This window comes from Canis aureus, chromosome 33 (assembly GCF_053574225.1).
Source record: "Canis aureus isolate CA01 chromosome 33, VMU_Caureus_v.1.0, whole genome shotgun sequence".
NCBI classification, from domain to species: domain Eukaryota; kingdom Metazoa; phylum Chordata; class Mammalia; order Carnivora; family Canidae; genus Canis; species Canis aureus.
In genome coordinates, this window is record NC_135643.1 from 333054 (window position 1) to 358347 (window position 25294).

Consider the following 25294-nt stretch of genomic DNA (forward strand, 5'->3'; position numbering starts at 1 on the left):
TGCTGATATGTTGATTTTTACAAGGTTTTAAACATTTAAATCAAAGATATTGCATATAGAAGATCTTATTTGCAATACTCTTAATTAAATTTTGTAAATCAAAAAAAATTTTGTAAATCACTTTAACATTTTTTAAAAAGAAAATAGAAATGTGATAAAATCTTACATGTTGAATTTTTTCACAGTTTATGCACTGCACTTCCTTTACTTTAAAGCGATCTAGCTGATGATCTTCATTGTTATCATGACACAACCGACAAGTATAAAGTTTGTCACAGCAAGGTGCCTAATGCCCGGGGGGAAAAAAGTTATGAGAAAAACAGGTTTACAATGCAAAATTAAATTTTTCTTCCTCCTCCTCCTATAACGAAGTCAAAGAATACAACCAATGGATCAGTTTGTAAACTGATGCTAAACATAACTTTTCACTTTTATTTTTTTTTTTTAGCATATTTTAAGTATCCCCTTTAACATCTATGTCTGTATCAAGTTGAACATAATCCGGTCCTTAAAGACAAAAGAATTATGAAGAATGGACATCCACAACTGAAGAACTAATCCCACGACACCCTAAATTTATCCTCAGTCTAAACACCAGACAGGTAACTTCTTCTGAGGTATTTCTAGATAATTCATTTACCTATTTCAACACTTAAACATTAACTATAATAAAGATTATATTTTAATTCACTTGTACTTATTAATCATCAACTATATCCTTGATGTTTTTTTTACAAGATACAATAAATGTAAGAGACTTATTTTAAGAGTGGCAGACTACCAAAATCCTTTCTCTCCTTCCTCCTGGACACATGATTGCCCAGCTATACTACAGTTCCCAGCCTTCTTTGATTTCAGCTGTGGCCAAACAACTAAGTTCTTACCAAAAGAATAGAGCAGAAGATATCAGTGCCACTCCTGAGCCTGAATATTAAGAAACTGGCATGCCTTCTCCTCCACGCTCCCTTTCCCCTTTCCATCAGATGAAACCTGGACATGGCAGCAACCCAGCTGATGACTGCATGCCCTAAAACATGGCAAAATAATACAATGGGAAAAACGTGTCCCTGGGTGATCATGTGGAACAGTCTCATCACCAAACTGGATAATTCACTTTGAAATTGTTAGGTGGGAAAAAATAAACTCTTTATTCTTAAACCCACATTATTGTTGTTGTTGTTGTTTTTTTTTTTGTTACACTTAGTAACTTAGCCTTATCCTAACTAGCACATCACTGAGTTTCCAAGCTAGTAAATTAACCCAGTACTTTCCACTATACTATGACCTTCCAGATCCACTCATTTCTGAAGATTTCTTATCCTATGATTTACCACAACACAGTTCATTCCTTAAAGATTTTAACAAGTTGAGTAACTGGCATCTTTTCTCTCCCAAAACTATTCTTGTCCTAAATCTTAGTGATCTGCACATCCACCACAATAATCCTTCCAATACTCTGAACTCTCAATTTCTTGGCTTTCTCACTTCCAATAGCCTTGCCCTCCAACACTCCTCAGCCACATATTCTCATGGTCAAACCACATAACAGTAGTTTTCAAACGTTTTGGTTTTAGAATTCCTTTACACTCTTAAAAATTATTGAGGATCTCAAAGAGCTTTTGATTATGTGCATTATGTCTACTGAAACCATACTATAAAACTGAAAGGTTTTTAAAGTATTACTTCTTTTAAAAATAATAGTAATGAACCCATTACATGTTAATGTAAATGACATATTTTAATGAAAAACAGTTTCCCCCAAAATAGCTGTATTCTCATTTCTGCTTCAACTTCCGTATTCTGTTCAGTTGAAGTATATGAAGAAACTCTGTACTCCCACAATTATACCGTTGGAAAAGGGAGGAGTATTCTAAGTATTTTGGCCTTTAGAGAGAATTATGGATATTCTCTAATACTACGCCAAAACCTGACAACTCTTATAAATGATCAATTTTAACATGGACTCTGAAATTGCATCAGTGAACTTTTCTCCCTCTGTTATTTCAGAATGCAAGACCCACTGATTTTGTATTTTGAATCAATCTTTTACCCACGCATTAGTCATTCAGAAAATATCAGTTCACTGAGTTCTACAGGTCTTCCAAATGTTCACACATTTTCCATGCAATATAAAAAAATATTTGTTAATATCACTACCGATCTCATCAGCAAAGTCATTAGGTACTGGAATATTTTCAAGCTCAAAGAGGCTTATACAAGTATTCCAAAATTCTAATTTTTATGTGAAAGCTTGAATTTTACCACTGTCAATTGTTTTCCTTGTAATGACAGTTTCTTTTCAACAGTTCACTTTTTGAGAAAGTGCTTACCAAATACTCAAGTCTGAACAACCAAGTTCAAGTAAAAATTGTATGAGAAACTATTTCAGTTCACAATCCAACTGCATAAGAACTTTCGTCACAACCATCTAATTTTAGTTTGCAGAAGTGCTTGAACATCCCATTTCACCAAACACGTAAATAGACATATATTCAAAAGTTGAGATTTCATAAAATTAATAATTTTATTGCTTTAATTCTATCGCTTTAATTTTATCATTGACATTCTAAAATGAAAACGTTTTGGGTTTTTTTGTTTGTTTGTTTTTTAACTATAGGTGTAGTACAGGTCAGTGCCACTACCTTCATTCCTGTTAAGGTGCCAGCAGTTTTAATCACTGCTTTTGCACACACTGAAAAAGACATCTTAGTATTAGAAAGTAGTTTTGACCTGGAGGATCCCCTGAAAGGGCCTCAGGAATCACCAAGGGGTCCATTCACCACACTTTGAAAACCACTGCTGTAAAACAAGAACTAAATCCTGTTTATATCTTAATTTCAAGCATGAAATTCTCTAACCACTACCTCTTCACTTTCCAACTCATTAGATGCTTCCCTTGCACATACTCTAGCTCCGTCCTTCTCTCCTCCTCTAAATACTATCCTAACCAAAACCCCAAGTGGTTAAATCCAACTCTCTTCTGTTGGAGAGAACAGTCAGATATGGTTGAAGAAAAACAGCACTGGTCTCACTTTTAAGTCATGATACTAATAAAAAAGTGGGTTTTTACTACCAAGTTTCCCCTAGTCAATTCCTTCATTCGTCTACAGTCTAGGACCTAAAATCTAGATGATTTTATTTCATATCTTCTCTCTCTAAACCTTTTCCTCCACCCTTACACTTGGCTCATAACCCTGCTTATTTTGAAAATACAAATAATCAAAAGAAAAACATTATCTCACAAACTATCAACCTATTTGCTAATGTACCTAATCCTCATTCTTCTCTTCTGTTAGATGTTTTTCTCTAAGGCCAACTCCTCCACTTGGCACTGGATTCCATCTCTTCTTTGACTACTAAGGGCGGTAAGTGGTCCTATAGTTTGCCCTTTCCCTTCTGCATTATAAAATGTTCTTGCTTTGGGGCACCTGGATGGCTCAGTCCATGAAGCAATCTGTATTCTGCTCAGGTCATGGTCTCAGGGTCCTGGGATGAGCCCTGCTTTAAGCTCCCTGCTCATTGGGGAGTCTGCCTCTCCCTCTCCATCAACCTCTCCCCCAGCTCAGGTGTGCTCCTTCTCTCTCAAATAAGATCTTAAAAAAAAAAAAAAAAAAAGTTCTCACTTCACGGGGTCATTTCTAAGAATATGGAAATATGCTGTAATACCTCCTGTTTTAAAGGGGGAAAAAAAAATCTCATGATCCACATCTCTCATCAACCACAGCCTTATTATTATTATTATTATTATTATTATTATTTTGCTCTCTTTTACAGCAAAACTCCAAGAATTGTCTACAGAGGCTATTTCCAGTTTCACTATTCTCATTCTCTCTCATATCTACTCCTATGAGGCTTTGTCCCAATCTCACCACTGAAATGTCTCTTATCAAGATCACCAGTAACATCCTCGCCAAATTTGAAGGTCAATTTTCAGTTCTTATCTTCCCAAACAGCATTTAATTTAGTCAATTATTTCTTGCTTAAAACTACTCTTCACTCGGCTTCTGGTATTTAAGGAAGGAGGAGGCTGAAGGCAAAAAAGTATTTGATACTTAGAGTCAAGTATCTCAGCGCTATGAAACACAGACTTATCTATGTGGCTTCTGGGGGAAAGGGCCAACATGTTGAATTCAGTTCTAATTACCAATTTTCAAAGAGTAACAGGAAGTATCAGTGGAAACGGAATCCTAACCATAGCATTCAATTTGCTTACACAACACTCGGTGAACTTTGATAGAGCTTCACCCAGTGCACTGGGGACACGTTCACCAAGCCTGGCCTACAGAGGCAGCTCTAAGTTGTCCTTAGAGGCCTCATACTTTTTTTTTTTTTTTTTTTTTAATGAAACGGGAACTTCTATCACCCCAATTGCACAAACAGCACTTGCTCGAAAGCACTAAGCTATCCAGGGTCGGAGCTAGATTTGGGGGTACAGCCGTGGGACTCCAAAGCTCAAGCTTTCTAAGTAAAATCTTTAAACTGCTTCTTGTGACAAAAACAACAAAAAATCAGGAAACTTAAACTGAATGTGTGCCAACTTAAAAAGTTCTAGATTGGGATCCCTGGGTGGCGCAGCGGTTTGGCGCCTGCCTTTGGCCCAGGGCGCGATCCTGGAGACCCGGGATCGGATCCCACGTCGGGCTCCCGGTGCATGGAGCCTGCTTCTCCCTCTGCCTGTGTCTCTGCCTCTCTCTCTCTCTCTCTCTCTGTGACTATCATAAATAAATTTAAAAAAATAAAAATAAAAAGCGCCTGCCTTTGGCCCAGGGCACAATCCTGGAGACCCGGGATTGAATCCCAGATCGGGCTCCCGGTGCATGGAGCCTGTTTCTCCCTCTGCCTGTGTCTCTGCCTCTCTCTCTATCTCTCATGAATAAATAAGTAAAATCTAAAAATAAATAAATAAATAAATAAATAGATAAATAAAGGAAAAATTTTCTAAAGTAAAAAATTCATCCTTGATTCAAATAATTATCCCTTATGTTTTTATGAATTTAAATATGTAAATGAAAGATTTCTTTTTATTAGAGCATATGAATTTTGTAACTATTTTTATCATAGAGTTACTTTTTAATATTTACATAAAGAGATCACACATTTTTCATCTTTAAAATTAGAAAGCCGGACTTGAACTAGACATTTTAAAAGGTCACATACAGCATGAAAATTAAAGTTTCTTTAAAATTGGGATCCCTGGGTGGCACAGCGGTTTCGTGCCTGCCTTTGGCCCAGGGCATGGTCCTGGAGACTCGGGATCGAGTCCCACGTCGGGCTCCCGGTGCATGGAGCCTGCTTCTCCCTCTGCCTGTGTCTCTGCCTCTCTCTCTCTCTGTGTGACTATCATAAATAAATTTAAAAAATTAAAAAAATAAAAATAAAAAGTTCTAGATTGACTAGCAATTTTCCTCGCAGGGTAAAAGTAACAATGTATGTATACTAAGCATTTTCCTACCCATAATCTCCTATTTAGTGGCAATTACATGGCTGTCTATTTCACAGAAACACTTTCTCCTTTGCAGGCTTAGGCATACCCATGGACTCTAAAACGAAGTGGCCAGCCGTAAAACTTACTTACTACGGGAGCTGAAAGCGTATCCCGATTCTCTACTCGCTTATCCCTCTTCCATTATTTCATCACACCTGAAAGTCACCATGGCGAAATGCCAGCCCAGGCCCGGGGTGCCTCGGCCTACTTAGAGTAGCGAAAGACGAAATAAATCACATTAGTAGTGACCGGTGTGCAAGACCAGACTCTTCCCGAAGAGCTTTGCTTACAAAGCGTAGAGCAGGAGTTAAGCTTAGCGCGGCCTGCGGTCGCGTCCCCTACACGTTCTCTACGCAGAAACCCAGTGCGAGGTGCAGGTCTCCTGACAGACAATTTAGCCTCTAATTTAAGCCCAAGCCCAACCGGCTTGCCCTCTCCGCCCCACGCCCGACCGGCGGAAGCTTGTAAGGAAAGAGCCCGTTGAAGTCGTCACCTTCAGGAGACATCCTCTGTCGTAGTGCTCGCAGCCCCTAAGCCCTTGCTCTCGGCCTCGGGCGCCATCTTCCCGCGCCGCAGCCGCCATCTTCTCCACCTCCGCTGAAACTCCACGGACCCTTCCCCCGCGCCCGCTGGAAACCACGCCCAGAGAAGTAGCGTCACGAGCCACCTAGTTGCTATGGCGACTGAGCGTGTGACCCCGGGGCGGCCGGATTTCCGGCTCCCGGGGCAACGGGGCGGAAGTGAAGGGAAACGCAATCTGTCGTCGACGTTAGTCGCTGACTTCGCTGCTAACGGTAATAACTCACTCTTAGGCTGCTTCTCTCCCCTTTACCCCCCTCGTCGCTACTCGCCCAAACTTTGGGTGCGGTTCGAGGCGAGGTGGGCCGCAGCGGCGCGCAGGAGCCTGGTGGCCCCCTGAGGAAGGGATGCTCTGCGGCAGGTGCGCATCCGCACCTGTCACAACAGGGCGGCCCGGGACCTCGTAAAACGGGCAGAGCTCCGCGGGCCCGCTGGGCTGTGAGCCGGCACCTGCGCGCGCTGCTTGTGCAGCTGCTGGGCACCCGGACCTTCGCCCGCACTTCGAACACTTCGCTGGACAAAAAGTGAGAAAAAAAGCACACGCCCCACCATGCCCGCTTGGAACTCCCAGACCGGTAAGGGAGAAAGACGCTAATCAGAAAATCACTGAACTAAGATTACAGCTTTGAGAAGTGCTAGGAAGAAGTGTGTGTTCTATGAGATCTGATGCTAGAGGAGATCTGATCTAATCTGAGTGTCAAGGAAGATCTCCCTTGACAAAAATGAAGCAACACGGAGCCGAAAGTGGAGCAGGAGTTAGTGTGTAAAGGCCTTGTGGCCTGGTTCCTAAGAAGCCGCGGAAGGGAAAGGTACAAGCCTGCAAGTTTGAGTCAGACCTCAGAGTGTGTAGTGAAATCCGATTTGTCTTTTTTTTTTTTTTTTTTGATTTTTATTTATTTATGATAGTAACAGAGGGAGAGAGAGAGGCAGAGACACAGGCAGAGGGAGAAGCAGGCTCCATGCACCGAGAGCCCGACATGGGATTCGATCCGGGGTCTCCAGGATCGTGCCCTGGGCCAAAGGCAGGCGCCAAACCGCGGCGCCACCTAGGGATCCCCGATTTGTCTTTTAAAGAGCCAAGTCCCTGGAAAATTTTTAAAGCTGCTGGTCTCAAAATACTTGCTTTTGGCTTTCTAGCATGAGTTCACGGTACATGAAACACGCCGGGAAAAGTCAGTATGTCCGCCTTAGCTTTGAAGGTATTAACTCTTACCGTTTTAATTTTCTTTCAGTTCTGTTATGACTTGCTAAAATCATGGTGAAATGTTGCTCGGCCATTGGATGCGCTTCCCGCTGCTTGCCAAATTCCAAGTTAAAAGGACTGACATTTCACGTGTAAGATTTTGCAGTAGTTAAGCCAAGTATTTCTGACTTATAAAAAGCCAAAGACAGTTCCACTTAAATCTTCAGTTTTGAACTTTGGTTCCCAAATCCTTAAACAGCTTTTTTAATTGAAGTGCCGGGGATACATTTTTATAATTTAGTCTAAAAGTTTAAGATACCTGCCATGGCTAGTAAACAAAAATATGAAGCTCATTTTTTCTAATATCATTACTTTGCATTTTAACATACCTTCAAAGAAATCCAGTTTTGTTTATATGGAGTTTACAATCTGAAGGAAGAAAGGATCTTTGCCCAAATATGTTCTTTCTTTCTTTTTCTTTTTCTTTTTTTTTTTTAGATTTTATTTATTTATTCATGAGAGACACAGAGAGCGAGCGAGGCAGAGACACAGGCAGAGGGAGAAGCAGGCTCCATGCAGGGAGCCTGATGTGGGACTCGATTCCGGGTCTGGTCTCCGAGATCAGGCCTTGGGCTGAAGGCGGTGCTAAACTGCTGAGCGCCGCGCCCCCCCCCCCCCCCCCGTTCTGTTCTTTCTAATTAGAAATAGATCAAACTTAGGTTATAGAGAAAAAATATAAATTACAAATTCAGACCAAGGGTTCTTTAGCGGTATTACATGTAAATCAAGATAATCCTACTAATTTTTTATTTTAGCCATTCTTCTGACAGCAAAGGAAAGAAAGAGTAATAAGATTTAATAATTATTCATTTGCCAAAAGTTTATTTTGCTGCTTTTGTGCTACATACTAGAGAAAGAGTTGCTAACTACTTTGTGAGGTATGAGGAAATAAAAAATGAATATGTATATCCTACCTTATTCCAAAAGAGATTTGAATCAGCTTGGAAAAGTGAAAAGATAGTTATTAGTTTCCAGATCTCTCAAGATAGTTCTTTTCTCTAGAACTCCAAACTCTGCAGCTGTTCTCTGCCTTCCTTCACTAAGCATTTATAGACTATGTATTAGATGCTATAGTGAATAACTTTCTGATGCTGACAGAAGAATGAAAGTACAAGATACTCTATCTGGGATAAATTCTGGATATCACGTCACATAGGAAAAGGCCCAAGTGTTATTATCATGTATAGATGAAGAAAAACCTCCAGTTGTAGATCTTCCTATAAGCTTGAAATATCCATTAAAACTTTTCTTCTTTATAGTATGAGGAAAATTGAAATGAAGGCTATATGTCTGCAGTGTTATTGGTAGAAAAACCTATTAAAACTGAAAGTTCTGAAAGCATGATTCACAATGGCTTTCCTGAATATTCCATTTCCCAAGAGTTATAACAAACTCATCAACGAACCAATATAGTCACAGCTTGAATTCAAGTATCTATCAATAGTGTTTAATTTAAAAATGCTTTTTATATTTTTTTCTAGATTCCCCACAGATGAAAATGTCAAAAGAAAATGGGTGTTAGCAATGAAAAGACTTGATGTGAATGCTGCAGGCATTTGGGAGCCTAAAAAAGGAGATGTGTTGTGTTCAAGGCATTTTAAGAAGACAGATTTTGATAGAAGTACTCCAAATATTAAACTGAAACCTGGAGTCATACCTTCTATCTTTGACCCCCCATCTCACTTGCAGGTTTGTTTGAGACACTGCTTACCATCATTACTCCTTTTTTATGGTACTACTGAAGAACTAACATTTTTACTGTTTACTTATTTCTTTGAAATCCATTTTTTGAGTTTTTATATTTGTAAGCTACTGCTTCAGCTTTTGTAATATGTAGTAGGAGTACCAGTAGCCACTCAGAAATATTTTACGTTGCTAAGATTGATGAAGGAGACTGACTTTAGGAGTTCATATAACTCAGGATTTGTATCTAAACAATGGAGGAGGGATCCCTGGGTGGCGCAGCGATTTGGCGCCTGCCTTTGGCCCAGGGCGCGATCCTGGAGACCCGGGATCGAATCCCATGTCGGGCTCCTGGTGCATGGAGCCTGCTTCTCCCTCTGCCTGTGTCTCTGCCTCTCTCTCTCTCTCTCTCTCTCTCTGTGACTATCATAAATAAATAAAAATTAAAAAAAAAAAATAAACAATGGAGGAAAATAAGAGGGTTGAACTGAAGTTCCAAGTTGACAGTCCTCCTCACACTGAAACAAAAGTCAAGAGCAGAACCACTAACAGAACCAAAGTATAGTTTTAGAGCCAAAGCCTAAGTAGAACTGAAAGGAAGAAAAGCCAAAGAGATGCGAACAGGAGGATGAAAGGAGAGAAGAGATAAGAAAAAGAAAATAAAAGGATTGTATAAGTAAAATCCAGTTGAATTTGGTGTTTTTTCTGTGATATTAGTACAGCTGGAAACAAGGGAAGTAAGATGGTCCTGGACTTATGATTTTCAATTTTATGATGGTATGAAAGCAATAAGCATTCAATAGAAACCATACCTTGAATTTTTAATTTTCATCTTTTTCTGGGCTAGCAGTATGCAAGACCATCCTCTCTTGATGCTGGACTTGGGAGTGATCTACAGCCATGTGATCATGAGGGTAAACAGCCAATACACTGACAACCATTCTGTACCCATACAACCAGTCTATTTTTCAGTTTCAGTATAGTATTCAATAAATTACAGGAGATATCAACACTTCATTGGTTAAGCATCTGACTCTTGATTTTGACTCAGGTCATGGTCTCAGATGGGATGGAGCCTGCTTCAGATTCTCTCTCTCCCTCTGTCCTTGCTCTCGTGCTTACTCTTTTATTTATTTTTATTTTTATTTTTAAGATTTTATTTATTTATTCATGAGAGATACAGAGAGAGAGGCAGAGACACAGGCAGAGGGAGAAGCAGGCTCCATGCAGGGAGCCCAAAGTGGGACTCGATCCTGGGTCTCCAGGATCAGGCCCCGGGTCGAAGGCAGCACTAAACCACTGAGCCACCAGGGCTGCCCCTCGTGCTTACTCTTTTGAAAAATAAAATAGGGGGCAACCCTATTTTATTTAGGGTGGCTCAGCGGTTTAGCACCGTCTTCAGCCCAGGGCATGATCCTGGAGACCTGGAATCAAGTTCCACATTGGGCTCCCTGCATGGAGCCTGCTTCTCCCTCTGCCTGTGTCTCTGCCTCTCTCTCTCTCTCTCTCTCTCTCTCTCTCTCTCTCTGCCTCTCATGAATAAATAAATAAAATCTTAAAAAAAAATAAAAATAGGCTTTTAGATGACTTTGCTCAACTATATAATGTAAGTGTTCTGAGCATGTTTAAGGTAGGCTAAGCTAAACTATTATGTTCAGTATGTTAGGTGTATCAATGCCTTTTCAACTCACAGTATTTCAATTTATGTAACCCTGTCATAAGGAAGGTCTGTAACCCAGAAATGTACCTATGTGGTCTTGGCCACAGTGCCAATGTCTTTATTTGGTCATATTCCAGTGCCTGAGTGATCAAGTAGAGACTGTCTCACTCTCTCCCATATTAATAAATGCACAATATCTTTTTTTTTAATTTTTATTTATTTATGATAGTCACAGAGAGAGAGAGAGAGAGAGGCAGAGACACAGGCAGAGGGAGAAGCAGGCTCCATGCACCGGGAGCCCGATGTGGGATTCGATCCCGGGTCTCCAGGATCGTGCCCTGGGCCAAAGGCAGGCACTAAACTGCTGCACCACCCAGGGATCCCTAAATGCACAATATCTTGTGCAAATTGTTGTGAAGAGTTTTCTTCCCTTATAGCAAGTGCCCTCTAGCTTTAATGTTGAAAACCTTACAAAATGTGGGCATAATTAAACTATAAGTTACTAACATTCACAAACTATTTATACCCCTATAACAAAAGAAGTTTTTCATTATAGAAAATTAGATGATAACAAGCAAAAAAAAAAAAATTTTAAGAATAATTGGGGGTGCCTGGGTAGCTCAGTTGGTTGAACATCTGACTCAGCTCAGGCCATGATCCCAGAGTCCTGGGATCAAGCCCCACAAGGTGCTTCCTGTTCAGCAGTGAGTCTGCTTCTTTCTCTCCCTCTGCCCTTCCCCTATGCTTTTGTGCTTTCTCTCTCAAATAAATACATAAATCTTCTTAAAAAATGAATAATTAGGGACTCCTGGCTGTTTTAGTAGAGCATGTGACTCAATCTCAAGGTCCTGAGTTTAAGCCCCACATTGGGCATAAAGCCTACTGTAAAAAAAATAAAAAATAAAAAATAAATTAGCAATAACCACATAATACAGAGATAATACTTTTAACACTTCGATATATATTTTTCCAGTCATTTGTATGTATATGTTTGCATATAAATTCATCTGTATATTACAAAAATATAATTACACTGTACATTTGATCCTTGAACAACAGAGTTTGAATGCATAGTTCCTCTTATGCACAGATTTTTTTCAATAAATACAGAACTATAAATGTATTTTTTCCTTAGGTTTTAATAACATTCTTTCTAGTTTATTGTAAGAATACAATATAGAATACATAAACAAAATATGTGTTAATCAACCATTTGTGTTTTCAGTAAGGCTTCCAGTCAACAAACAGGCTATTAGTAGTTAAATTTTGGGAGAGTCATCAGTGATACACAGATTTTCAACTGTGCAAGGGAATTGGTGCCATTAACCCTGCATTGTTCAAGGATCAACTGCTTATTCTTAATTTTCTTTCATCTCTCTCTCATCTCAGCATTTATATAGTGTTTATTAGGTACCAGGCACTATTCTAAGCACCTTATATGTAAATTCATTCAGTCCTCTTAACTGCCATGTGAAATAAATACTATTATTACTCTCATTTTACTTCTTGAGGAAACCTCGGTCCAGAGAACTGGAATACCTTCTCCAGGGTCACGCAACTACTAAATGGCAGAGGCTGTATTTGAACCTAGACATCGTGACTCCAAAGTCTGTTAACTACTACTTTCCATGGTGTTAAATATTTTTCCGTAACAATGGCTTTCCAACTTTAGTCTACATAAGAACTATCCAAGGAGCTTGTTTATTTTTTTTTAAAGTTTTTTTTTTTTTTTATTTTTTTTATTTATGATAGTCACACACAGAGAGAGAGAGAGAGAGGCAGAGACACAGGACACAGGCAGAGGGAGAAGCAGGCTCCATGCACCGGGAGCCCGACGTGGGATCCGATCCCGGGTCTCCAGGATTGCGCCCCGGGCCAAAGGCAGGCGCTAAACCGCTGCGCCACCCAGGGATCCCCCAAGGAGCTTGTTTAAAATGGATAATCCAGGACTCCTGGGTGGCTCAGTCAGTTAAGCAACCTACTCCTGGTTTCAGCTCAAGTCATAATCTCAGGGTCTTGAGATCAAGCTGTAAGTAGGGCTCCATGCTCAGCAGGGAATCTACTTGAAGATTGTCTCCCTCTGCCCCTCCCCTCACTCACACAGTCTCTCTCTTAAATTAAAAAATAAATCTTTAAAAAGTAAATAAAATAATAATAAAATAAATATAAAAGAAAATAGTCCTATACTGGAGTCCAAAAAGCTGCATTTTTTCACAAGCACCCCACACAATTGTACTGCAGATCTACAGACTATATTTTTAAGAGAAACCTATATAGAACATCCTTTTTTTTTAGAACATCTAGTTTTTAAACAAAACTTTATACTAAAATATAACATACATATGGAAAAGTGCACACATCATAAATGTACCTAACAATAAATTGTCATAAAGAGAATACACTTGTGTAACTCTTTTCAAACCAAGATGTAAAATATTACCAGCACCCCAGAAGCCTCCTTCATGCTCTTTCCCAGTCACTATACCCCCCAAAGGTAAATACTATCCTGACTTATATCACTGACAGTGATATAAATAGAGCCAGTCTAATTCTTTAGCTCAACATTTTCTTTTCTTTTAATGTTTTTTTTTTAAATTTTTATTTATTTATGATAGTCACACAGAGAGAGAGAGAAAGAGAGAGGCAGAGACACAGGCAGAGGGAGAAGGAGGCTCCATGCACCGGGAGTCCAACGTGGGACTCGATCCCAGGTCTCCAGGATTGCGCCCTGGGCCAAAGGCAGGCGTTAAACCGCTGCACCACCCAGAGATCCCTAGCTCAACATTTTCTATATGCGATTCATCCATGTTGTAGTATGTGACACTAGTCCATTTATTTACTTTACCATATAGTATTGTCTACATTATAATTTCACCATCCTATTGATAAGTTTTTGGGCTGTTTTCACTTTAAGGCTATTAGGAATATCTATGAGTATTTTTCTCCATGCCTTTTGGTGCACTTGTGTTCACATATCTGCAAAGTAATTCAGTTCTCTTAGAAGAGGAGCTACTGGGTCCCAGGGATGTGTATGTTCAGCTGGAGCAGATATTGCCATCATTTTCCCAAAGTGGTTTTGCTAATTTGTAGTCTTATCATCCACATATAAATGTTCTTCTGGTTCTATATCCTTGTCAGTAACTGGTGGTATCAATTTTATGCAGCATTTAAAAATGACCATGTAGCAATTGATTTTATGTATGAACAGTGGTTTATGTAACTGATCACTATTGTATCTAGATTATCATCACTTACTATTTTAAATAGTGTTGCGATGAACATTATTCTAGGTGAATCTTTGTACATATCCTTATTTCCTCAAACTAAATTCCTGGAAATAAAATTGTTGAATCAAAGATTATATTCATTTTTAAAGCCTTTTCTTTTGATACAGAGCCCCAAAGGCCCAAGGGGAAACTTGTACCAATCTATTCCCCTATTACCTATACATGGAAGGTTCGATCCACCCTAATCCTCAGAGTAAGTTGTGTTTTTAACCTCTGTTAAAACTGACAGTTAAAATGACATTTTATTGTTTTAACTTATTTTTTAATATGGTCTCTACATTTTTTTTTAAATTTTTTTAAATTTTTATTTATTTATGATAGTCACACAAAGAGAGAGAGAGGCAGAGACATAGGCAGAGGGAGAAGTAGGCTCCATGCACCGGGAGCCCGACGTGGGATTCGATCCCGGGTCTCCAGGATCGCACCCTGGGCCAAAGGCAGGCGCTAAACTGCTGCGCCACCCAGGAATCCCTGTCTCTACATTTTTTATGTGTTTATTACACATTCATATATTTTCTTTTGTGAGTTACTTATTGAGGTCCTCTTCTATTTTCATCTTTTTTCTAACCTACATGTAAAAACGCTGTTTGTTGAAGATAGGGATCATTTAACTGCCATCTGTGTGGCAGTTCCTTTTTGTTGCCTTTAGTACTAATGACCAGGTTGGTTTTTTTGTTTTGCTTGAAATTCAGATGTCTCTTTTAAATAGTCAATTCTATATTTTCAATTGACTTATCTGACTTTAGCCTTCCCCACCCTAAGATAAAATAAATATTACCTATTTTTTCTAGTTCCTAAGTATTTTAGTTTTTACATAAATTTTCAGTACTAGAATTTCAGCATGATTCATTATATATAAAGGATATAACCTTAATTAGTTCATTTTTGCATGATTTATAGCATTTCTTCTTTATAGCGTTTCTTACTTTTTTTAAGTTTTTATTTATTTGAGAGGGAGAGAGCAGGCATGCCCATACATGGGCAAGGTAGAGGGAAGGGCAGAGGAGGAGAAGCAGACTCCCTGCTGAGCACAGAGCCCAAGGCAGGGCTTATTCTTTAACAACCCTGAGATCCTGACTTGAGCCAAAACCTAAAACTGACAGAGCCACCCAGGTGTCCCAGGTTTTCTCCACTTACTTAGATTGCCATTTTTTATCCTAAAACATTTTAGCTACCTGATCTATTTCTAGATTTCTCGGTCTCATCTTTAAGAGAGTAGCACACTATATTAGCTGTTGTTAATGAGTAATATATCTTTAATATGTGGTAAGACATTCTTTCTCAATCACACTCTTATTTTAGGAAAATTTGTGTTTCTAGATGAACTTTAGAGTTATTTTCTAGAAGTTCCTTTAATCTCAGAAATTTAAATTTTACTGAGCTTTTCAAGCAGTTTCCATGAAAAGAAATATTGTATTCCACTAGACAAAGTTAAGGAATAAAAATTTAAGAAAGGACAGAAGTATCTATAATGATTTTTATTAACTCTTCTTAACAGGGGAAAAGAGAAAAACTTCATTGTAGAAAAAACTTCACCCTCAAAACTCTTCCAGTCACACACCACAATCACCAGTTTGTTGGTCTTTCCTCATGTCCTGAAGAATTCCAATCCCAGTTCATTTTTGTAAGTAAAATTACTTACTGACCTAATGTTGATATTTTTAAGATAATATGCCTTTTCCACTAAGACTAAACTAGAGGCTTAGGTATTTGAGGTTTTTTTGTTTTTGTTTTTGTTTTTTTGAGGTTTTTTAATATAGATGTAATGTCCCAAAATAATATTGTTTCCCAGGGCCATTATAATGTTTATGTATACAATATTAACATAGAGGTAGTTAATCCTTTGGTTACATCCTTAGTTCAAAGAGTGTTTTCACACAGGTATTTTTACCAAGAAAAAGGCAATAATTAATTTCTCCTTTTGGGTACTATATTTTCTACATGGAACTATAATAAAAAATATAGTTAGTTCTTTAGGTTTTCTTAAAGAACGGTCATACACATACAGAGTTTTCAAGCTTGCATGATTATTTGCCTCATTGCATATTCATGTTACAGCTAGACCTAGAATCCAGATCTTTTTACTTTGTTGGTTGCTATATAGCTTTATAATAATTCTTGAAATCAGGCAGTGTTTGTCTTCCAACTTTGTAATTTTTCAAAGTTGTTTGAATATTCTAGATCTTTTGCATTTTCATGTGAATTTTAGAATCACTTTGTAACAATTTCTATAAAAATGCCTGCTGGAGTTTTAACTGGAATTGTGTTGAATCTACAGATTCCTTTGAGGAAAGAATTGACATTGTAAGGAAACTATCTTAAGTCCTTGAACCTGTGAACTCATTATATCTCACCTTTATTTAAGTTTAACTTCTCTCAGCAATACTTTGTAGTTTTCAATATACCATTCTTTAACTTTGTCAGATTTATCCATAACTATTGTATGTGATTGGATGCCATTATAAATGGTGTTGTTTTGTTTTGTTTTTTCTTATAATATATAGAAGTTTATTTTTGTGTGCTTATCTTGTATTGGCAAACTTGCTAAACTCACATTTTAATTATAAAAGCTTTTTTGTAGAGTCTTAGGTTTTCTACATAATTGTGTTGTCTGTCATTAAAGACAGTTTTAATTCTTCCTTTCCAATATGGATGCCTCTCATTTCTTTTTCTTGCTTTATTGCACTGCTTTGAAATTCCAGGGTTGTGCTGAATAGAAGAATTGAGAGTGGATCTCCTGGCTTTGCTCCTGATTTTTTTTTTTTTTTTTTTTTTGCTCCTGATTTTAAGAAGCAGGCATTCAGTCTTTCACCACTAAATACAATGTTAACTGTAGGTTTTTCATAAATGCATTTTATCAGGTTGAAAAAGTGTCTTTCTGTTCCTAGTTTGCTGAGACTTTTTATCAAAAGTGAATGTTGGTTTTGTCAAGTATTTTTTCTGTATCTATTGAGATCATGTGGGGTTTTTTTAGTTTGTTAATATGATTAGTTATATTAGAACCATTCCGGGCCCATACAACTATTATGTTTTTTACTTTCAATAACAGTACTCAATAAATTACATAAGATATTCAACACTTTATTATAAAATAGGCCTTGTGAAACTCATCATAAGTGGCGGAAGATCTGTATCTTTTTCCACTCTTTTACTTTCAACCTATTTAGTTTGCTTGAAGTGCATTATTTTTAGGCACTTTATACTTTTGGGTCTTGATTTTTTTAATTTTTTTTTTAATATTAATTTTTATTTATTTGTGATAGTCACAGAGAGAGAGAGAGAATGAGGCAGAGACACAGGCAGAGGGAGAAGCAGGCTCCATGTGCCGGGAGCCCGACGTGGGATTCGATCCCGGGTCTCCAGGATCGCGCCCTGAGCCAAAGGCAGGCGCCAAACCGCTGCGCCACCCAGGGATCCCCGATTTTTTTAATTTAATCTGATAATTTCAGCCTTTTTAAAAAGATTTTATTTATTCATGAGAGACACAGAGAGGCAGAGACACAGGCGGAGGCAGAAGCAGGCTCACCGTGGGGAGCCTGACACAGGACTTGATCCCAGGACCTGGGATCATGGTCTAAGCCAAAGACAAATGCCCAACCACTGAGCCACTCAGGCATCCCTAATTTCAGCCTTTTAATCAGATTATTTAGACCATTTACACCTAATATATGTTTATTGTTATTGTTTGGTTTAAATCTGTCATCTTGTTTCCTACTTGTTCCGTTTGTTCTTTGTTCCCATTTTGTTCTTTTTTTGCCTTTTTTTTTTTTTTTGGATTGATTGAAATTTTTGTTTCCATTTTATATCCCTTTTTTTTTTTTGACTTATTAGCTATAACTTTTTGTTTTGTTTTAGTAATTGCTTTTGAATCTATAGCATTCCTCTTTAAATTATCAAAGGCTATATTCAAGTGATATTATTCCATATAACATATAGTATAAGAATCTTACAATACTCTCATTTCCCTTCTCCCAATTTTTGAGTTATTGCTATCATACATTTCACTTTTACATATGCTATAAACCCCACACTGCATTGTTACCATTTTTGTTTTAACAGTAAATTATCTTTTAAAGAGATATAAATAATCAGAAAAAAATTGTATACATTACCCATGTAAGTGGCCATTGCCAGGGTTTTTCATTCCTTGGTGTAAGTCCATGTGTCCATCTGGTATCATTCTGTCTAAAGGACTTTAACATTTCTTACAGTGCAGCTATGCTGATGACGAATTCTTTCAGCTTTAATATTTCTGAAGGGAGTCGTTATTTAGTCTTCATTTTTGAAAGCTTTCTTCATTAGGTGTCAAATCCTAGGTTGATAGTTTTGGAGATTTGTTTTGTTTGTTTTTAGTTCTTCAGAGATGTTGCTCCACTGTATCCTCACAGGCATTGTTTCTAATGAAAAATCTGTCATCTTTATTCCCTATATCTAACATTTCTTTTTTTCTTTGTTTTTAAGAATTTTTCTTTCCCAATGGTTTGAATAATTTGATTATAATATACCTTAGTTTAGTTTTCCTCATATTTCTTGTGCTTGGGATTTTTGAGGTTCTTTATCTGTGGGATTTTGGTTTTCATCAAACTTGGACAAATCTTGGCCATGGACTCTTCAGATATTTCATTCTACCTCAACTTTTCTTTCCATTCCTTCAAGGACCCTGATTTAATGTATATTAGGCTATTTGAGTCTTACTACCAGTCACTTGTGCTCTGCTAATTTTTTAGATATTTTTCTGGTTTTGTTTTTCTGGATTCCTTTTTCTCTCTGTAGTCTATCCTGGATAGTTCATATTGCTGTATCTTCACCTTCACTAATCTGCCATTTATTCCCTCCAATGTATTTTTCACCTCACACATTGTAGATTTATCTCTAGATGTCCTGATTCTCTTTTATATCTTTTATGTCTCTACCTAATTTTCGAAAATATAGAATACAACTTTAATAACTTTCATAATTCCTTTGTCTGCTAATTCCACCATTTATGTCAATTCCAGGTTAGTTTCCATTGACTGGCTTATCTTTATTTATTTATTTATTTTGTTTAGCTTTAGGGTTTTTCTTTCTTTCTTTTTTTAATAAATTTATTTTTTATTGGTGCTCAATTTGTCAACATGCAGAATAACACCCAGTGCTCATCCCGTCAAGTGCCCACCTCAGTGCCCACCACCCAGTCACCCCCTCCCCCTGCCCACCTCCCCTTCCACCACCCCTAGTTCGTTTCCCAGAGTTAGGAGTCTTTCATGTTCTGTCTCCCTTTCTTATCTTTTATGATAGCTTGTGTTGTCCTGTTTCTTTGCATACCTGATTAATGGTGTGTGTCACCTTGTGGATTTTACTTTGCTGGATGCTGGATATTTTTGTATCCTGTTTGGGCTTTGTTCTGGGATACCACAAAGTTATATCCTTTCAGGTTTTGTTTGTTAGGCAGGACTAGAAGAGTATTTGGTCTAGGGCTATTTTTTTTCCACTATGGCAGCAAGACCCTTCTGTATACTCTTCAGTGCCCCCATGAATCTTTACATATTCTAATCTGGCAGGGGTGGGAATAGTGGCCATGCCCTCTGAGCAAAGGGCATTCCTGGTCTTTTCTGGTCATTCTTTTCCCAGCCATGAGCAGTTTCCTACCTGTGTGGAACATGTAAGGATCTTCAGAGTTCTCTCTCTCCTCTAGTACTTTCTCCTGTGAACTGAAGCCACCTTGGTTTTTCTGGACACTTTGTACAATCTCAGTCTACCAAGCTCTGCCTGGGTTTCCCCTCCTTGCAATGAGGCATATACTCTCTCTCAAAGCAGTAAGCTAGGGTGGTTGGCCATAAGGCTCACCTCTTAGTTTCTCATCCCTCTAGGATTGCTGCCTTCCTTGACTGATGTCGGTTATCTGCACAACATTTTTTTATGGCTTTTAGCCACGTGTTGGGTTTTTTTAGATAAGCAATTCATTCTCTGTTATTTCTTTTTTTTAAAAAAAAATTTATTTATTCATGAGAGACACAGAGAGAGAGAGGCAGAGACACAGGCAGAGGGAGAAGCAGGCTCCACACAGGGAGCCCAATGCTGGACTCCATCCTAGGACCCTGGGATCATGCCCGGAGCCAAAGGCAGACGCTCAACCACTGAGCTACCCAGGTGTCCCAATTCTGTTATTTTATCTTGGCTAGAAGCAAAGTCCTCTTTACTAATTTTAATATTAACAGCTTTTCAAAATTATTTTATAGTAGCTTTTTAAGATATGTCAGTGTTACTTTCCCTATTTTCAAATGAAAAAAAGTATACCCAGCAAACTTAAGCATAACCATAATAAATATCGAGAGAGCTTAAATTCTCTCTAAAACCTCAAACCAGAGTCCTCTCTAAATATATAACACTCAGCCTGAGGAGCAGCCCTAGGGCTCCTTTTCTGTCATCTTCTTTAAAACAAATATTCATGGGACACCTGGTGGCTCAGCGGTTGAACATCTGCCTTCAGCTCAGGGCATGATCCTGCGGTCCCGGGATGGTCCTGGGATCAAGTCCCACATCAGGCTCCCCGTAGGGAGCCTGCTTCTCCCTCTGCCTCTGTCTCTGCCTCTCTCACTCTGTGTCTGTCGTAAATAAATAAATAAAATCTTCTTTTAAAAATAGGGCAGCCCAGGTGGCATAGAGGTTTAACACCTGCCTTCAGCCCAGGACATAATCCTGGAGACTCGGGATCGAGTCCCACGTCAGGCTCCCTGCGTGGAGCCTACTGCTCCCTCTGCCTGTGTCTCTGCTTCTCTGTGTGTGTGTGTGTGTGTGTGTGTGTGTGTGTGTGTGTGTCTTTCATGAATGGATGAATAAAATCTTAAAAAAAAAAACTTTTTTAAAAAATAAAAAATAAAACAAATATTCATCAAAACAAAATAAAATAAAATATTTCAAAGTTTAACAACTGAATATTTGTTGATAGGTAAAGCTTAAACTTAGCAGCCCCACACCTGTGGAATAAAAAGCCATATATAGTTATTACAAATGTCTTGTTGATAGCAGATACTTAGCCCCAATTAGCAGTGCTTCCCATCCATAGATTCTGTACCCTCATATTACATCTAGCCTTAGATGAAGGAGGGAGGCTCTTGGCAGCCAAGATATTGCTTCTACCCCCCATCTTGTCCCTGTGTTCTTTAAACCTCTAAGTATTGCCAAGTTAAAGATACCTAAGCATTATAAATGGAGAAACAGCTGAGAGCTAGCTATAAGCTTTTATGTAACTACTTGTCTCTCTGGTTTAATAACTTGGTGTTTATGTTTTTAGGAACATAGCTACAGTGTAATGGACAGTCCAAAGAAACTTAAGCATAAATTAGATCATGTGATCAGCGAGCTAGAGGATACCAAGAAAAGTCTGCGGAATGTTTTAGACCGAGAAAAACGTTTCCAAAAATCATTGAGGAAGACGATCAGGGAATTAAAAGATGAATGTCTCATCAGCCAAGAAACAGCAAATAGACTGGAAGCTTTCTGTTGGGAGTGTTGTCAGGAAAGCATAAAAAGAGACTATATTTCATGAAATAATTCCATGTTATGTTCTACCTAAATTTAACATTGGTACAGCTATTTAGAAAATAATTCTCATTTACCATCATTAAATACTATCCATCATTTAGAGTGCTTCTTTGGATCTTCTGTAGCATTATGTATTTAGTTGTTACCCAAAGATTTTTTTTTTTGAAGATGTACAGAAATGTGTGCTAGTTATCATGTTTTGTGTGATTTGTGGCAATTATGTTTTTATAGAGCTAAACTAGTGCCAGGTCACTATCGTAAGATGTTAAAAGATCAAGAAGAATCCACAGAACTTAGGAAATGATATCAAATTAGCCATATTCAGCAATGGTAATAGGAACTGGACTCTCCTTCAGCAGCATCAGATTTTTGGCTTCAAAGGAGTACCTTTACTTACGTATGCTTTATGGTAAGTTCATTGAATTATACTTTAAATGTATTTTACTATAAAGCAGAATTCATTTCTAACATATGTCCATCTTGATCCAATCCAAGATGTTTTTGTTATCAGTAATACCAATTTTTTTTTTACTTGACATCCCATAATACTGACCCTGAGAATAGCATATGGTACAAATCTGTTGGCTCTTAAAAGTTGTTCAGAGCCAAGTTGAGAAGACCTCTGACAAGGTCGCAGTTTTTCAGTATGGTACATCATTCCTCCGCTCTAGGAGCACTTTGATGTAAACCTGTATACATTTAAGAAGCAAAAAAGGGTCATAAATCTCCAAAATCTAGATGCTAGTACTAGCTGAATATTTTTAATGTTCTGTATTTTACAGAAAGTAATATTGATGACATTTCTAAAATATAAAATGTAAGTAGAATCATTAAAAACTAATGATTGTGATTCTTCCAGTTGCAAAAGAATTTGGAGAAAGGGTTAGAATATTTTCCTGTGATTAGGAGAGTATACTGTCCAAAGGCTTTAATTTAAAGAAAGTAAAGCAGCAGCTTTAGAATAGCTTCCTACTGAATATACAAAAGAAGAACCTTTAGCTATTTTTTGATCCAAGTATCAGAAATTTACCTTTTCTCCTAATTTCTTATAAAAAACAGTGAATTAAGAGTCATAAATACAATAGATTAGAATAAGAATTACCAGCCCAATGTCAAATTCTACTTTGAAGAGTATGTACGTATTCAAACCTCATTCAGATGTCTATGCAATAGTAAGTTAGAATATGATTATCAGTTGTTTCAGTGTGTTAACGAGAAATGAATTGCATTTTCTGCTCAAGTCCTCATGGATATTTTATTTGCATTACATTAATATCAGCAAGGGTATGGTCACTTAACTTTTCTTTGTATTCAAGAATTTTCTGTGTGTAAATGCATGTTATATTTTTATGTAGGATTCCAAACCTTCCCTTTGAATGGGAACCTTCCCACATTTCAGAGGTCAGCATTATGTTAAGAAGAAACAGTAAGGTCGTATCTTTTTACTACCTAGAAAAAAAATTTCATCAGCTACCCATTATTTATTTTAGTTATTTAATTTTGAATTCTTTATGGACAGTCTAAGGGGAAGTTTGGGTATGATCTTAGGTTTTATAGAGATACTGTGATAGAGATGGAGACTATTTTGAGTATAAAAATTAAAGTCAGTGGACAGTAGAGAAAAGTAGGACTGATCCAAACACAATCTGTCTACATTCTAGCCGTCTGCTGACCAGTTAGAGAAACTCCAGCCCAGGAGACCTTTCCAAGAGTCACAGCCCCGTTTGTGTCACGATCACAGTTGCCACAGTCACTTTTACCACTTGTGTTCACAGTGAATTCAGCCCTCTCTTCTTTGTCATTGGTCTTAATATCACTGAGAGGTAACAGAACAAATATTGGTGTCATCGAGGACCCAGAGCTACCCATTTGCTCTTTATTCTTTTGGAGAAATGATTGCTAACAGAAATCTGACGTAAGAAATAGGGTTCTCCTCACCTGCCACCCTAAACAAATGCCTGGACACAGTAAATACCTCAGTCCTCTGTTCCAGATACTCCAGCCTAGCCCAGGGAGAAACTGTCCTGTGCAGAGCAAACCAGTCACCCCCATCCACAGGTTCCACAAGCAGCGAAGGCCAGCCTAGAGGTTTCATTTTGCTTTCAAGCTTGGGGTAGCCTCTGGATCCTGGCACAAACCAATACACCGGTTCAACCTCAGCACCAAATCAAGTACAAAAGACTTGACGTGGCATTTTTCTCCATATCAAGTTTAAGTCACTGAAAATAGACTCTGGTTGCTAAAGATAATCATAGTTATACCACAGTCTTTGAGAAAAGATGAAATGTATTAAAATAAATATTTAGTTTTAATAAAAAGATAGAACACTATAGAAATGATTGAGGAGTGAAGAATCCATTATTCATTTGAAAAAATAAAATAACTTTTCCAGTAATGTATTTGTATGTGGTTTTTATACAGTTACTCAATAAAATGAGTAAAAAAAAAATGAGTATATATACTATGGTTTTGCTTTAATTTCTTCTGTATTTTTTCCCTCTACCAATAACTCTAATATCATAGGGTCTGCTAGGTTAGATGACCCACGTGGAAAACCTGCTTTTACCACAATATGGATGTGCCATTAGAGCCCTTTCTGCTTGGGCCTCATTCAAAACTGGCAGCCTTTCATGTCACCCAGTATAATAGCTGAGAACAGTATTTTTAGGTGTGAAATGTGCTCCCTTCAAAATCCAAAGAGGCCTGTTAGGCATTGTGCTTCCTTCTTCTTAGTGAGAGATACAGGTTGTAATAATTTGTTTTTTACTTTAGAGGGGATGTTCTAGCATTCTCCTGTTCCCTGGGCATTACTCCCACCAAATTTTACTGATGGGTTTTATCTCACCCTCTAGAGCACATGTACTTTATCAAGACCTCAGATTTACTAGTCACATCTTGTTCATTCCATCGGATTAACATAATCCAATCCATCAGTGTAGTGACCTAAGTGATTTTCTGTAGAATGTCTACCTGGTCTATGTCTTTTTCAATTGTATTAACAGAAGCAAGAAAGTTAGATGGCCTGTTCATTCCATGTGAATGTAAACTGTTTGTGATCTTGTTTTCTTACAGGGATGGAAAGTCATGTGCCCGCCAGATAGGTAGTCGCCTACCATGTACACATAGCCATGTTAACCTGCTCTAGCAAAGATACATATCTGTCACAGTATCTAATCAGAGCTACTACTTAGTTGAATTTGCCTTAGTCCACTATCATCCTACAGGATCTGTCTAAATTTTGCAGAATAAATAGAGCTATGATAAAGACCACCACTCCTGCACCTTATATGTAGGTCTGTAAAGATGGCACTTAGCCAACTCCACAAAAAAATCTGAAGCTGAGCTAATGTGCAAAAGGAGTTGACATAGCAGACCTGAGACTGCTCTTCATAGAAAGGTCTGCCTACAAGGTTGGCTGTTGGCTGGCATCTGGAAACTTCAGTTTTGAGGGGATTCCCACCATTCTCTAATAAGAAGCTCACTGCCCCTAAACTGTTTGTAGAAACAATATGGTTTATGCTGAATGCCTGCTTTCCTTCTGGGAGTCTGGAATTTGGGAATGTGTCAAGCAAAGGGTGCCTGCATGACCAGCCACCAAATAAAACCTTAGACACTGAATCTTTAATGAACTTCCCTCAGGGACAACATGTCAACGTGTATGACATGTTGTCAAATTCAGTGCTCATTGAAGGCCTGATTCTGTGCCCAAAGGAAGAACTTCACTATCTGTAGGAAGATGAAAGATCTAATTGGCTCCTCCATTGGAGTAATGGGGAGAATATGATATTCAGTAGTCTGACAAGAATGAGGTTGCAATGCCTGGAGGCAAGCCT

The 25294-nt window shown here is 38.1% G+C and overlaps 2 protein-coding genes across 18 annotated transcripts in view; one reads left to right on the forward strand and one right to left on the reverse strand.

Moving 5' to 3' along the window:
* RCHY1 (ring finger and CHY zinc finger domain containing 1) overlaps nucleotides 1-6146 on the reverse strand; it is a 24613-nt gene extending 18467 nt beyond the window's left edge. For 4 of the 13 annotated variants that reach the window (XR_013371047.1, XM_077882493.1, XM_077882491.1 and 1 more), the window contains exons 1-3: nucleotides 5979-6136; nucleotides 885-1027; nucleotides 167-286 (exon numbers count right to left, since the gene is read on the reverse strand). Coding sequence is in view for 12 of the 13 variants with exons in the window: in XM_077882493.1 (XP_077738619.1) it covers nucleotides 167-286; nucleotides 885-1027; nucleotides 5979-5991 (276 nt within the window). In the remaining variant the exon portion in view is untranslated. Of the gene's footprint in view, nucleotides 1-166; nucleotides 287-884; nucleotides 1028-5452; nucleotides 5474-5571; nucleotides 5693-5978 lie in introns of those variants that run through there. The other 9 variants (XM_077882494.1, XM_077882492.1, XM_077882489.1 and 6 more) reach the window with 8 other exon arrangements.
* THAP6 (THAP domain containing 6) lies at nucleotides 5982-23856 on the forward strand. Of its 5 annotated transcripts, none has more exons than XM_077882500.1 (5): nucleotides 5983-6639; nucleotides 7202-7263; nucleotides 8789-8996; nucleotides 15436-15561; nucleotides 21211-23856. In XM_077882500.1, exons 3-5 carry the CDS (start codon nucleotides 8832-8834, stop codon nucleotides 21463-21465), a joined length of 546 nt encoding a protein of 181 aa, XP_077738626.1. In that variant the 5' UTR covers nucleotides 5983-6639; nucleotides 7202-7263; nucleotides 8789-8831; the 3' UTR covers nucleotides 21466-23856. The 5 variants fall into 5 exon arrangements, with proteins under 5 accessions (XP_077738628.1, XP_077738626.1, XP_077738627.1 ...); XM_077882499.1 differs by lacking the exon at nucleotides 7202-7263 and adding an exon at nucleotides 7297-7399 and having other exon boundaries at nucleotides 5992-6279; XM_077882498.1 differs by lacking the exon at nucleotides 7202-7263 and adding an exon at nucleotides 7297-7399 and having other exon boundaries at nucleotides 5995-6639.
* Nucleotides 23857-25294: the final 1438 nt, after the last annotated feature.